This window comes from Oncorhynchus clarkii, chromosome 4 (genome assembly GCF_045791955.1).
Source record: "Oncorhynchus clarkii lewisi isolate Uvic-CL-2024 chromosome 4, UVic_Ocla_1.0, whole genome shotgun sequence".
Taxonomy (NCBI): Eukaryota; Metazoa; Chordata; class Actinopteri; order Salmoniformes; family Salmonidae; genus Oncorhynchus; species Oncorhynchus clarkii.
This window is the reverse complement of record NC_092150.1, coordinates 92,905,625-92,922,039: the sequence shown is the minus strand read 5'-3', so window position 1 is coordinate 92,922,039 and position 16,415 is coordinate 92,905,625. Positions and strand designations below refer to the sequence as shown.

Sequence of the window (16,415 nt, the reverse complement as noted above, 5' to 3'; positions counted from 1 at the left end):
AGGGGTCAGGATATCAGTTGGCTTTTCATATCCGATCATTCCGAGTAGCTCTACCACTCCTGCTGTCTCTAGAGTGGAGGCTGAGACAGGAGGGGTCAGGATATCAGTTGGCTTTTCATAGCCGATCATTCAGAGTATCTCTACCACTCCTGCTGTCTCTAGAGTGGAGGCTGAGACAGGAGGGGTCAGGATATCAGTTGGCTTTTCATATCCAATCATTCCGAGTAGCTCTACCACTCCTGCTGTCTCTAGAGTGGAGGCTGAGACAGGAGGGGTCAGGATATCAGTTGGCTTTTCATATCCGATCATTCAGAGTATCTCTACCGCTCCTGCTGTCTCTAGAGTGGAGGCTGAGACAGGAGGGGTCAGGATATCAGTTGGCTTTTCATAGCCGATCATTCCGAGTATCTCTACCACTCCTGCTGTCTCTAGAGTGGAGGCTGAGACAGGAGGGGTCAGGATATCAGTTGGCTTTTCATATCCAATCATTCCGAGTAGCTCTACCGCTCCTGCTGTCTCTAGAGTGGAGGCTGAGACAGGAGGGGTCAGGATATCAGTTGGCTTTTCATATCCAATCATTCCGAGTAGCTCTACCGCTCCTGCTGTCTCTAGAGTGGAGGCTGAGACAGGAGGGGTCAGGATATCAGTTGGCTTTTCATAGCCGATCATTCCGAGTAGCTCTACCACTCCTGCTGTCTCTAGAGTGGAGGCTGAGACAGGAGGGGTCAGGATATCAGTTGGCTTTTCATAGCCGATCATTCAGAGAATCTCTACCGCTCCTGCTGTCTCTAGAGTGGAGGCTGAGACAGGAGGGGTCAGGATATCAGTTGGCTTTTCATAGCCGATCATTCAGAGTATCTCTACCGCTCCTGCTGTCTCTAGAGTGGAGGCTGAGACAGGAGGGGTCAGGATATCAGTTGGCTTTTCATAGCCGATCATTCCGAGTAGCTCTACCACTCCTGCTGTCTCTAGAGTGGAGGCTGAGACAGGAGGGGTCAGGATATCAGTTGGCTTTTCATATCCAATCATTCCGAGTAGCTCTACCACTCCTGCTGTCTCTAGAGTGGAGACTGAGACAGGAGGGGTCAGGATATCAGTTGGCTTTTCATAGCCGATCATTCCGATTGATTTCCTCATTTCATAATCATACCCATTCAAGTATTTTATTCTAAATGTTGGTAAAAACCAGGAAGTCCTGAATAACCCAATGAAAATGGTGCCATATATTTAGCGGTTGATTGGTTGAATAAGGTTTGGATAGAGGATATGGCTCTACCATCAGGGACAAACAATTCACAAAACACCACGTAGCTGAGGCCAAACCCGTGGCATGTCAAATCAAAGTTTATTTGTCACGTGCGCCGAATGCAACAATACAACAGGTTTACTTACAGGCTCTAACCAATGGTGCGGAAAAAAAGGTGTGTGTGTGTGTGTGTGTGTGTGTGTGTGTGTGTGTGTGTGTGTGTGTGTGTGTGTGTGTGTGTGTGTGTGTGTGTGTGTGTGTGTGTGTGTGTGTGTGTGTGTGTGTGTGTGTGTGTGTGTGGGGGGGGGGGGGGGGGTAAGTAAAGAAATAAAACAACAGTCAGTGGCACCACACGGCCACACGCCATCACTAATCATTGATTGGGTTGAGGCTCAGGTCAGTTGCCAAGAAGATAATCTCACCTGGTGTAACCTCTCTCTATATATATATATATACACACACACACAAACACACACACACACACACACACACACACACACACACACACACACACACACACACACACACACACGCTAATTCAGTAGGAGGTTACCGTGAGGTGTGCAGTCACACAGGGACACATGACATTCACAGGATAATTGGCATCTCTCTCACTCTCTCACTTTCTAGCTGTATCAATCTGGACTGATCATATTTTATAGAAGGTCATTATAGTGTCTGGCACTGTCTGAATGTTACTCTGTAGCCTGTTACTCCTATCCTACTCCTATATTACTTCTATCCTACTCCTATATTACTTCTATCCTACTTCTATTCAACTCCTATCCTACTTCTATCCTACTCATATCCTACTCCTATATTAGTCCTATCCTACTCCTACATTACTTCTATCCTACTCCTGTCCTACTCCTATACCACTCCTATATTACTCCTATGATACTGACATCCTACTCCTATATTACTATAATCCTACTCTTATATTACCCAAATCCTACTCCTACATTACTCCTACACTACAACTGTATTACTCATATCCTACTCCTATGTTACTCCTATGTTACCCCAATCTTACTCCTATATTGCTCCTATCCAACTCCTTTATTACTCCTATCCTACTCCCATGCTACTCCTATGTTACTCCTATCCTAAACATATTCTACTCCTATATTACTCCTATCCTTCTCCTATATTACTCCTATCCTAGTCCTATATTACTCCTATCCTTCTCCTATATTACTCCTATCCTACTCACATCCTACTCCTATATTACTCTTATCCTACTCCTCTATTATTCCTATATTAGTCCTGTCCTACTCCTATACCAGTCCTATATTACTCCTATATTACTCATATCCTACTAATATACTACTCCTATATTAGTCATATTAGTCATGTCCTACTCCTATACCACTCCTATATTACTCTTATGATACTCACATCCTACTCTTATATTACCCCAATCCTACTCCTATATAACTCCTATCTAACTCCTTTATTACTCCTATTCTACTCCTATCCTACAACTTTATTACTCATATCCTACTCCTATGCTACTCCTATCTTAAACCTTTCCTAATCGTATATTTATCTTATCCTGCTCCTATCCTACATCTATCCTTCTCCTAAATTACTCATATCCTTCTCCTAAATTACTCATATTCTACTCCTATCCTAGTCACATCCTACTCCTATATTACTCCTATCTTTCTCCTATATTACACCTATTCTACTCCTATCCTACTCACATCCTATTCCTATTTTAGTTTTATCCTAGTCCTATCCTAGTCCTATTGTACTGCTATCCTACTCCTATACTACTCCTATACTACTCATATGATACTCACATCCTACTCCTAAATTACTCATATTCTACTCCTTTATTACTCCTATTCTACTCCTATCCTACAACTTTATTATTCATATATTTATCCTGTCCTGCTCCTATGCTACACTAAAGAGGCCTTTCTACTGACTGAAAAACATCAAAAGAAAGATGCCCAGGGTCTCTGCTCATCTGCGTGAACGTGCCTTAGGCATGCTGCAAGGAGGCATGAGGACTGCAGATGTGGCCAGGGCAATAAATTGCAATGGCCGTACTGTGAGACGCCTAAGACAGTGCTACAGGGAGACAGGACGGACAGCTGATCATCCTCGCAGTGGCAGACCAAGTGTAACAACACCTGCACAGGATCGGTACATCCGAACATCACACCTGCGGGACAGGTACAGGATGGCAACATCAACTGCCCGAGTTACACCAGGAAGGCACAATCCCTCGATCAGTGGTCAGACTGTTTGCAATAGGCTGAGAGTCTGTTGTAAGGCAGGTCTTCACCAGACATCACCAGCAACAACGTCGCCTATGGGCACAAACCCACCGTTGCTGGACCAGACAGGACTGGCAAAAAGTGCTCTTCACTGACGAGTCGCTGTTTTGTCTCTGTTTTGGGTGATGGTCGTATTTGCGTTTATCGTTGAAGGACTGAGTGTTACACCGAGGCCTGTACTCTAGAGCGGGATCGATTTGGAGGTGAAGGGTCTGTCATTGCAGGCAATCTCATGTGGTACCCTTCCTGCAGGCTCATCCTGACATGACCCTCCAGCATGACAATGCCACCAGTCATACTGCTCGTTCTGTGCGTGATTTCCTGCAAGACAGGAATGTCAGTGTTCTGCTATGGTCAGTGAAGAACCCAGATCTCAATCCCATTGAGCATGTCTGGGACCTGTTAGATTGGAGGGTGAGGGCTAGGGCCCCCCAGAAATGTTTGGGAGCTTGCCGGTGCCTTGGTGGAAGAGTGGGGTAACATCTCACAGCAAGAACTGGCATATCTGGTGCAGTCCATGAGGAGGAGATGCACTGCAGTACTTAATGCAGCTGGTGGCCACACCCGACACTGACTGTTACTTTTGATTTTGACCCCCCCTTTGTCCAGGGACACATTATTCCATTTCATTTAGTCACATGTCTGTGGAACTTGTTCAGTTTATGTCTCAGTTGTTGAATCTTGTTATGTTCATACAAATATTTACACATGTTAAGGTTGCTGAAAATAAACACATTTGACAGTGGGAGGACATTTATTTTTTTTGCTGAGTTTATGTGCCATATATTTTTTCAACTGTGCTGTGATGTTTCTGAACCTTTTTATTTTCATAGTTTCTACAGATCTCTCCGTTAAATTAAAGATAAACATTTTTGCTAAGAGTATTATTATATTATTGATCGATTGACTATGACTTTTCAGATCACCCAGCAGTGCTATTTGCAGAGTTAACTCCAAGTAAATTTTGCAGTTCTGTAGCCATTTCTGGACATGTGACCAAAAACCAAGCTACACATGGAAAGTACCAAAACAACACATGATCCTGTCTCTCCACATCCAAATCTGCAGAGCTGGGCTGTATCCCCACTATATCAAACATTCTATTGGCTGCAACAATGTTGTATAATAATGTTTTTTTTTTAAGTGTTTTGATTCTGGCGTCGTTTGGCGTGTCAGTTTATTAACAGTTTATAAATATGTGCCATGGAATCGGTACATCGAAAACCTCTTCTCAACTAGGGTACCATGCCTCACTGTTGAATCAAGATGGTGGTGAATTAAGTAGTGAATGCAGGTGATTGTCCTCCTCTGACTCAGTGTGTCTGATGATGTTCCCAAAGGAAAGAGCTTCACGCTGACCATCACAGTGTTCACCAACCCTCCTCAAGTAGCAACATACCATCGAGCCATTAAAGTCACCGTGGACGGACCCCGCGAGCCTCGGAGTGAGTACACACACACACACAGACACACACACACACACACACACACACACACACACACACGCACACAGTACGTCAAGTGTTGTTGGACTGAATGGTACAGCTAGTAAAACCAGTCAAACCCAACAGAGCTTTTCTTTATAGGAAACAGGTCTGATTATCTGACGAGCCAATCAACAGGTCTGATTATCTGACGAGCCAATCAACAGGTCTGATTATCTAAAGAGCCAATCAACAATTCTGATCATCTAAAGAGCCAATCAACAGGTCTGATTATCTAAAGAGCCAAGTAATAGGTCTGATTGTTTAAATGATTTTACTAGGCAAGTCAGTTAAGAACAAATTCTTATTTACAATGGCGGCCTGTCCAAACCCGGACGATGCCTGGCCAATTATGGGACTCCCATTCACGGCCGGTTGTGATACAGCCTGGAATCAAACTAGGGTCTGTGGTGACGCCTCTAGCACTGAGATGTGCCTTAGACCGTTGTGCCACTCAGGAGCCCTTATCTGAAGAGCCAATCAACAGGTCGGATTATCGAAAGGGTCAATCAACAGGTCTGATCATCTAAAGAGCCAATCAACAGGTCTGATTATCTAAAGAGCCAATCAACAGGTTTGATTATCTAAAGAGCCAATCAACAGGTCTGATTATCGAAAGGGTCAATCAACAGGTCTGATTATCTAAAGAGCCAATGGTGTGTGGGGGGGCGGGTAGATGGTGTGTGTGTAAGAGAGGCTGGGCTTTAGGGGTAGATGGTGTGTGTGTAAGAGAGGCTGGGCTTTAAGGGTAGATGGTGTGTGTGTAAGAGAGGCTGGGCTTTAGGGGTAGATAGTGTGTGTGTGAGAGAGGCTGGGCTTTATGGGTAGATGGTGTGTGTGTAAGAGAGGCTGGGCTTTAGGGGTAGATGGTGTGTGTGTAAGAGAGGCTGGGCTTTAGGGGTAGATGGTGTGTGTGTGTGGGGGGGGGGGGGGGTAGATGGTGTGTGTGTGTAAGAGAGGCTGGGCTTTATGGGTAGATGGTGTGTGTGTAAGAGAGGCTGGGCTTTAGGGGTAGATGGTGTGTGTGTAAGAGAGGCTGGGCTTTAGGGGTAGATGGTGTGTGTGTGTGTGTGTGTGTGTGGGGGGGGGGGTAGATGGTGTGTGTGTAAGAGAGGCTGGGCTTTATGGGTAGATGGTGTGTGTGTAAGAGAGGCTGGGCTTTATGGGTAGATGGTGTGTGTGTAAGAGAGGCTGGGCTTTAGGGGTAGATGGTGTGTGTGTAAGAGAGGCTGGGCTTTAGGGGTAGATGGTGTGTGTGTGTGGGGGGGGGGGGTAGCAGAGTGCTAGCCTCAGCTCTATTTAATGGTGCTTATAAAAACAACTGAAGAGTATATATTTTTTTTACTATTTCCATCTAGTGCCAACTGGTCTGGCAGACAGCTGTTCTCTCCTCCCTCGCTTTCCTCTCCTCCCTCCCTATTCATAAAAACATGATTCTCGACTCTGGCGTCTCAATGAACACTATCAAATCACAAACAACTTCCCTCTCTCCCCCTCTTCATCTCTCTGTTACCCAGGCCTATAAACACATAGGGCACAAGGAGACAGAGAGAACGAGAGAGAGAGAGAGATACTTTGACAGTATAAGTAATTTAACTTGCCATGTTAATAAAGTCTTCAGCAGTAAATGTAATTGGAGAGAGAGACAGACAGACAGACAGACAGACAGACAGACAGACAGACAGACAGACAGACAGACAGACAGACAGACAGACAGGCAGGCAGGCAGACAGGCAGGCAGACAGACAGACAGACAGACAGACAGACAGACAGACAGACAGACAGACAGACAGACAGACAGAGAGACAGGCAGGCAGGCAGGCAGACAGGCAGACAGACAGGCAGACAGACAGACAGACAGACAGACAGACAGACAGAGGGGGGGGGGGGGGGGGGGCTGAGCACCCGGCCACCCAACTGGGATCTGAAGTCAAATGTCTACTGTTTTGCTGACTGTCTGGTGCTTTGTCACCAACCAAGGAGGGCCTACAGCAGCACCTAGATCTTCTGCACAGATTCTGTCAGACCTGGGCACTGACAGTAAATCTTTGGTGTTCCAAAAAAAGGTCGTCGCCAGGACCACAAATGCAAATTCCATCTAGACACCGTTGCCCTAGAGCACACAAAAAACTATACATACCTCGGCATAAACATCAGCGCCACAGGTAACTTCCACAAAGCTGTGAACAATCTGAGAGACAAGGCAAGAAGGACCTTCTATGCCATCAAAAGGAACATAAAATTCAACATACCAATTAGGATTTGGCTAAAAATACTTGAATCAGTTATAGAACCCATTGCCCTTTATGGTTGTGAGGTCTGGGGTCCGCTCACCAACCAAGAATTCACAAAATGGAACAAACACCAAATTGAGACTCTGCATGGTGAATTCTGCTAAATAAACTCTGTGTACAACGTAAAACACCAAATAATGCATACTGAGCATAATTAGACAGATACCCGCTAATGATCAAAATCCAGAAAAGAGCCGTTAAATTCTACAACCACCTAAAAAGGAAGTGATTCTCAAACCTTCCATAACAAAGTCGTCACCTACAGAGAGATGAACCTGGAGAAGAGTCCCCTAAGCAAGCTGGTCCTGGGGCTCAGTTCACAAACACAAACACACCCCACAGAGCCCCAGGACAGCAGCACAATTAGACCCAACCAAATCATGAGACAACAAAAATATAATGACTTGACACATTGGAAAGAATTAACAAAAAAACAGAGCAAACTAGAATGCTATTTGTCCCTAAACAGGGAGTACACAGCGGCAGAATACCTGACCACTGTGACTGACCCAAAATTAAGGAAAGCTTTGACTATGTACAGACTCAGTGAGCATAGCCTTGATATTGAGAAAGGCCGCCGTAGGCAGGCATGGCTCTCAAGAGAAGACAGGCTATGTGCTCACTGCCCACAAAATGAGGTGGAAACTGAGCTGCACTTCCTAACCTCCTGCCAAATGCATGACCATTTTAGAGAGACATATTTCCCTCAGATTACACAGACACACAAAGAATTCGAAAACAATTACACTTTTGATAAACGGCGATATCTACTGGGTGAAATTCCACAGTGTTCCATCACAGCAGCAAGATTTGTGACCTGTTGCCACAAGAAAAGGGCAACCAGTGAAGAACAAACACCATTGTAAATACAACCCATATTTATGTTTATTTATTTTCCCTTTTGTACTTTAACTATTTGCACATCATTACAACACTGTATATATATAATATGACATTTGACATGTTATTTTAAAACGTATATTATATACTGTTCACTTCTTATTGTTTATTTAACTTGCTTTGGTAAAGTAAACATCTGTTTCCCATGCCAATAAAGCCCTTGAATTTAATAGAGAGAGAGAGATAGATAGTGAGTGAGTGAGTGAGTGAGTGAGTGAGTGAGTGAGTGAGTGAGTGAGTGAGTGAGGGAATATTGTGACATCAGAGATTGAGGGGTTGGAGAATCTCAGAGAATACTGAGGGGGTGAGGGACCAGGTATTGACTGGTCTGAGGGGGTGAGGGACCAGGTATTGACTGGTTTGAGGGGGTGAGGGACCAGGTATTAAGGGGGTGAGGGACCAGGTAGCCAGTCTGCTATGGTGCGTACCCTCCCTGACCTGGCTTCCTCGGTGCCTGGGCCACACACATGCTGGCAGTTCTCCACCCCCTGTCTGACTGTCTGATTCATCTCTCCCTGTCTGACTCATCTGACTGCCTGTCTGACTGTCTGATTCATCTGACTCCCTGTCTGACTCATCTGACTGCCTGTCTGACTGTCTGATTCATCTGACTGCCTGTCTGACTGTCTGATTCATCTGACTGCCTGTCTGACATTCTGACTCATCTGACTGCCTGTCTGACTGTCTGATTCATCTGACTGCCTGTCTGACTGTCTGATTCATCTGACTCCCTGTCTGACTGTCTGACTCATCTGACTGCCTGTCTGACTGTCTGATTCATCTGACTCCCTGTCTGACTCATCTGACTGCCTGTCTGACTGTCTGATTCATCTGACTGCCTGTCTGACTCATCTGACTGCCTGTCTGACTGTCTGATTCATCTGACTGCCTGTCTGACTGTCTGATTCATCTGACTCCCTGTCTGACTGTCTGACTCATCTGACTGCCTGTCTGACTGTCTGATTCATCTGACTGCCTGTCTGACTGTCTGATTCATCTGACTGCCTGTCTGACTGTCTGATTCATCTGACTGCCTGTCTGACTGTCTGATTCATCTGACTCCCTGTCTGACTCATCTGACTGCCTGTCTGACTGTCTAATTCATCTGACTCCCTGTCTGACTCATCTGACTGCCTGTCTGACTGTCTGATTCATCTGACTGCCTGTCTGACTCATCTGACTGCCTGTCTGACTGTCTGATTCATCTGACTGCCTGTCTGACTGTCTGATTAATCTGACTGCCTGTCTGACTCATCTGACTGCCTGTCTGACTGTCTGATTCATCTGACTGCCTGTCTGACTGTCTGATTCATCTGACTGCCTGTCTGACTCATCTGACTGCCTGTCTGACTCATCTGACTGCCTGTCTGACTAATCTGACTGCCTGTCTGACTGTCTGATTCATCTGACTGCCTGTCTGACTGTCTGATTCATCTGACTCCCTGTCTGACTCATCTGACTGCCTGTCTGACTGTCTGATTCATCTGACTGCCTGTCTGACTGTCTGATTCATCTGACTGCCTGTCTGACTCATCTGACTGCCTGTCTGACTGTCTGATTCATCTGACTGACTGTCCGATTCATCTGACTTCCTGTCTGACTGTCTGATTCATCTGACTGCCTGTCTGACTCATCTGACTGCCTGTCTGACTGTCTGATTCATCTGACTGCCTGTCTGACTGTCTGATTCATCTGACTGCCTGTCTGAGTCATCTGACTGCCTGTCTGACTCATCTGACTGCCTGTCTGACTCATCTGACTGCCTGTCTGACTAATCTGACTGCCTGTCTGACTGTCTGATTCATCTGACTGCCTGTCTGACTGTCTGATTCATCTGACTCCCTGTCTGACTCATCTGACTGCCTGTCTGACTGTCTGATTCATCTGACTGCCTGTCTGACTGTCTGATTCATCTGACTGCCTGTCTGACTCATCTGACTGCCTGTCTGACTGTCTGATTCATCTGACTGACTGTCCGATTCATCTGACTTCCTGTCTGACTGTCTGACTCATCTGACTGCCTGTCTGACTGTCTGATTCATCTGACTCCCTGTCTGACTCATCTGACTGCCTGTCTGACTGACTGTCTGACTCATCTGACTGCCTTTCTGACTGACTGTCTGATTTATCTGACTGACTGTCTGATTCATCTGACTGACTGTCTGACTGTCTGTTTCATCTGACTGCCTGTCTGACTGTCTGATTCATCTGACTGCCTGTGTGACTGTCTGATTAATCTTACTGCCTGTCTCACTGTCTGATTCATCTGACTGCCTGTCTGACTGTCTGATTCATCTGACTGCCTATCTGACTCATCTGACTGCCTGTCTGACTGTCTGATTCATCTGACTGCCTGTCTGACTCTCTGATTCATCTGATTGTCACATGAATCAGCCAGTCACATGAATCAGCCAATCACACAACCAGTCAGCCATGTGATGTTTCCAACAGCTCTTAAATCACAGATCTGAATCCTCCAGGCAGGTTGGACACACCTGTCTCTGTTCACCACCAACAGTTGATTTATCTGACTCCCTGTCTGACTCTCTTATTCATCAGATCTGAATCCTCCAGGCAGGTTGGACACACCTGTCTCTGTTCACCACCAACAGTTGATTTATCTGTGCCATATACAGTATTACAGTAGCTGTGCTGTGATGTCTTACATGAATTGTGAACCTTTCTAATCGCAAATGAGAAAAATAGATAGATTGTAAGTGAAGGATTAATATATTTGCCAGGAGTATTAAATTGTTGATTGATTGTGCTTTCTTCCATTCACTAAGACTCCATGAAATTCCATTCTAATGTAATTTACCCCAGACTCCATGAAATCCTGTGATTCACTCCAGACTCCATGAAATCCTGTAATTTACTCCAGACTCCATGAAATCCTGTAATTTACTACAGACTCCATGAAATCCTGTAATTTACCCCAGACTCCATGAAATCCTGTAATTTACTCCAGACTCCATGAAATCCTGTAATTTACCCCAGACTCCATGACATCCTGTAATTTACCCCAGACTCCATGAAATCCTGTAATTTACTCCAGACTCCATGAAATCCTGTAATTTACCCCAGACTCCATGACATCCTGTAATTTACCCCAGACTCCATGACATCCTGTAATTTACCCCAGACTCCATGAAATCCTGTAATTTACTCCAGACTCCATGAAATCCTGTAATTTACCCCAGACTCCATGAAATCCTGTAATTTACTCCAGACTCCATGAAATCCCATTCTAATGTAATTTACTCCAGACTCCATGAAATCCCATTCTAATGTAATTTACCCCAGACTCTATGAAATCCCATTCTAATGTAATTTACCTCAGACTCCATGAAATCCTGTAATTTACTAAAGACTTATTATTTATTATATTATCAGAATGTCTAGCACACACACACACACACACACACACACACACACACACACACACACACACCCGTGGCTCAAATTGGGGAGAGGAGATGATGAATGAACGATGAAGTTGATCAAGACTGATGTGTGAATAATGTGACAAAAGTGATTTAATACCCAGAACAGCTATTCAACTATGTATTATATTAGCTATTCAACTCTATATTATATTGGCTATTCAACTATATATTATATTAGCTATTCAACTCTATATTATATTAGCTATTCAACTATATATTATATTAGCTATTCAACTATATATTATATTAGCTATTCAACTATATATTATATTAGCTATTCAACTATATATTATATTGGCTATTCAACTATATATTATATTGGCTATTCAACTATATATTATATTAGCTATTCAACTATATATTATATTAGCTATTCAACTCTATATTATATTAGCTATTCAACACTATATTATATTAGCTATTCAACTATATATTATATTAGCTATTCAACTATATTTTATATTGGCTATTCAACTCTATATTATATTAGCTATTCAACTCTATATTATATTGGCTATTCAACTCTATATTATATTAGCTATTCAACTATATATTATATTGGCTATTCAACTATATATTATATTAGCTATCCAACTATATATTATATTAGCTATTCAACTATATATTATATTAGCTATTCAACACTATATTATATTAGCTAGTCAACTATATATTATATTAGCTGTTCACCTATATATTATATTAGCTATTCAACTATATATTATATTAGCTATTCAACTATATATTATATTAGCTATTCAACTATATATTATATTGGCTATTCACCTATATATTATATTAGCTATTCAACTATATATTATATTAGCTATTCAACTATATATTATATTAGCTGTTCACCTATATATTATATTGGCTATTCAACTATATATTATATTGGCTATTCAACTATATATTATATTAGCTATTCAACTATATATTATATTGGCTATTCAACTATATATTATATTAGCTATCCAACTATATATTATATTAGCTATTCAACTATATATTATATTAGCTATTCAACTATATATTATATTGGCTATTCAACTATATATTATATTAGCTATCCAACTATATATTATATTAGCTATTCAACTATATATTATATTAGCTATTCAACACTATATTATATTAGCTAGTCAACTATATATTATATTAGCTGTTCACCTATATATTATATTAGCTATTCACCTATATATTATATTAGCTATTCAACTATATATTATATTAGCTATTCAACTATATATTATATTAGCTGTTCACCTATATATTATATTAGCTATTCAACTATATATTATATTAGCTATTCAACTATATATTATATTAGCTATTCAACTATATATTATATTGGCTATTCACCTATATATTATATTAGCTATTCAACTATATATTATATTAGCTATTCAACTATATATTATATTAGCTGTTCACCTATATATTATATTAGCTATTCAACTATATATTATATTAGCTATTCAACTATATATTATATTAGCTGTTCACCTATATATTATATTAGCTATTCAACTCTATATTATATTAGCTATATTATTTTCCTTATGTGATTATTCTTCAAAAGAAATGAATAAAAAGCAACGCACCAATAAAGCACTTAAAACGAAATGTTCCTAAAGGTAATTAGGAAAGAAGTGGAGAACGCTCAACCGATGTGAGTCGAGGTGTTGCAATCGCATTTAAAGTTTTTTATTTTTTTATTATCTGAAAACGAAGCATCTCAATAAATAATGTCAAATCAGGTCATGCCAAATTCCTGTCTGGCTGAAGAACGCTTTTAATTAATTTCCCTCCCGTCAATTTTGTCACCCTCCCTTCTAACGAGTCCTTGCATCAGAAAGGGAAACAGACCGTCTGTTTCCCTTTCTGATGCAAGGACTCGTTAGATTGGAGGGTGACAAAATTCCTGAGAGTCGTAGCTGGATTGCCCTGGATTGCCCTGGATTGCCCTGGATTGCCCTGGATTGCCCTGGATTGCCCTGGATTGCCCTGGATTGCCCTGGATTGCCCTGGCCTAGAACGATCAAAAATAAACACAAGCAAAAGACATCCGAAGTTGTCTGTTTGACCGCCTGTTTGACAAGGCAGAGGCAGTTCTAGAATACTATGTTGTCATTTATTCACGCATTCACACCTTGACGCATTCACACCTTGACACATTCACACCTTGACGCAGTCACACCTTGATGCATTCACACGTTGGTGCATTCACACCTTGACGCATTCACACTTTGACACATTCACACCTTGACACATTCACACCTTGACGCATTCACACCTTGACGCATTCACACCTTGACGCATTCACACCATGAGGCATTCACACCTTGACACATTCACACCTTGACGCATTCACACCTTGACGCATTCACACCTTGACACATTCACACCTTGACACATTCACACCTTGACACATTCACACCTTGACCTATTCACACCTTGACGCAGTCACACTTTGACGCATTCACACCTTGACGCAGTCACACTTTGACGCATTCACACCTTGACGCATTCACACGTTGATGCATTCACACCTTGACTCAGTCACACCTTGACGCATTCACACCTTGACGCATTCACACCTTGACACATTCACACCTTGACGCATTCACACCTTGACCTATTCACACCTTGACGCATTCACACCTTGACACATTCACACCTTGACGCATTCACACCTTGACCTATTCACACCTTGACGCAGTCACACTTTGACGCATTCACACCTTGACGCAGTCACACTTTGACGCATTCACACGTTGATGCATTCACACCTTGACGCAGTCACACCTTGACGCATTCACACCTTGACGCATTCACACCTTGACGCATTCACACCTTGACGCATTCACACCTTGACGCATTCACACCTTGACCTATTCACACCTTGACACATTCACACCTTGACACATTCACACCTTGACGCATTCACACCTTGACCTATTCACACCTTGACGCAGTCACACTTTGACGCATTCACACCTTGACGCAGTCACTCTTTGACGCATTCACACCTTGACGCATTCACACGTTGATGCATTCACACCTTGACGCAGTCACACCTTGATGCATTCACACGTTGACACATCTGAACGCATGTGTGAAAGCAGAAACGAGTGTGTAAACGCCTAAGAAATGTTTTTGTCTCCAATTACAGTTCATGTTAATTCAAGACAGTGTTTCAGGCTCTCATTTACACATTAGGTGTTTGGGTAGATGTACCAGTAGCTACTATACATTTAGCTCTATATTAACACATCTCCCTTCATACTCCTCTACATACATCAGAGATCACTGACTTGTGTGTGTGTGTGTGTGTGTGTGTGCGTGTGCGTGTGCGTGTGCGTGTGCGTGTGCGTGTGCGTGTGTGTGTGTGAGAATGTGTGAATGTGTGTGTGTGTGTGTGTGTGTGTGTGTGTGTGTGTGTGTGTGTGTGTGTGTGTGTGTGTGTGTGTGTGTGTGTGTGTGTGTGTGTGTGTGTGTGTGTGTGTGTGTGTGTGTGGGTGGATGTGTTGAACTATACTTGTGGGGACCAGATGTACTACCACTACTACTGCTGCTACTACTACTACTACCACTACTACCACCACAAGTACGAGTTAGGGGTTAGGGGTTAGGGGTTATGGGTTAGGGTTAGGTTAGGTTAGGGTACGGGTTATGGGTTAGGGTTAGGTTAGGGTACAAGTTAGGGGTTAGGTTAGGGTACGGGTTAGGGGTTAGGGTTAGGGTACGGGTTATGGGTTGGGTTAGGGTATGGGTTAGGTTAGGGTATGGGTTAGGTTGGGTTAGGGGTTAGGGGTTAGGGTAGGGGTTAGGGGTTAGGGGTTAGGGTATGGGTTAGGGGTTAGGGGTTAGGGTAGGGGTTAGGGGTTAGGTTAGGGTATGGGTTAGGGGTTAGAGGTTAGGGTGTGGGTTAGGGGTTAGGTTAGGGTATGGGTTAGGGGTTAGAGGTTAGGGTGTGGGTTAGGGGTTAGGTTAGGGTATGGGTTAGGGTTAGGTTAGGGTACGAGTTAGGGGTTAGGTTAGGGTACGGGTTAGGGGTTAGGGTTAGGGTACGGGTTATGGGTTGGGTTAGGGTATGGGTTAGGTTAGGGTATGGAAGGGTGGGTTAGGGGTTAGGGGTTAGGGTAGGGGTTAGGGGTTAGGGGTTAGGGTATGGGTTAGGGGTTAGGGGTTAGGGTAGGGTAGGGGTTAGGGGTTAGGTTAGGGTATGGGTTAGGGGTTAGAGGTTAGGGTGTGGGTTAGGGGTTAGGTTAGGGTATGGGTTAGGGGTTAGAGGTTAGGGTATGGGTTAGGGGTTAGGTTAGGGTATGGGTTAGGGGTTAGGTTAGGGGTTAGGTTAGGGTATGGGTTAGGGTTAGGGGTTAGGGTTAGGTTAGGGGTTAGGTTTGGGTAGGGGTTAGGGGTTTGGTTAGGTTATGGGTTAGGGTTAGGTTAGGGTATGGGTTAGGTTAGGGTATGGGTTAGGGGTTAGGGGTTAGGTTAGGTTAGGGGTTAGGGTTAGGTTAGGGTACGAGTTAGGGGTTAGGGTTAGGGTTAGGATTTAGCTGCGCAAGACTTTGTGTTTAGAGGTGTAACCCATGTATCACAGATCACTATGTAACCCGAGATCCCTCTGTCATTAAATATTCAGGACTGACAGGGTTTACTTCCCTGCTGCTACAACTGCTACTACCACTACTACTGCTACTACGACTACTACTACTACTGCTACTACCACTACTGCTGCTGCTACTACT

At 43.2% G+C, this 16,415-nt stretch overlaps 1 protein-coding gene across 1 annotated transcript in view; it reads left to right on the top strand.

Annotated features, from left to right (window-relative positions):
* Positions 1–16,415, top strand: part of LOC139407923 (runt-related transcription factor 2-like) — a 176,665-nt gene that overhangs the window by 121,343 nt on the left and 38,907 nt on the right. Inside the window, exon 4 of the mRNA XM_071151801.1 lies at positions 4,875–4,979. Coding sequence (XP_071007902.1) covers positions 4,875–4,979 — 105 coding nt within the window. The remainder of the gene's footprint in view (positions 1–4,874; positions 4,980–16,415) is intronic.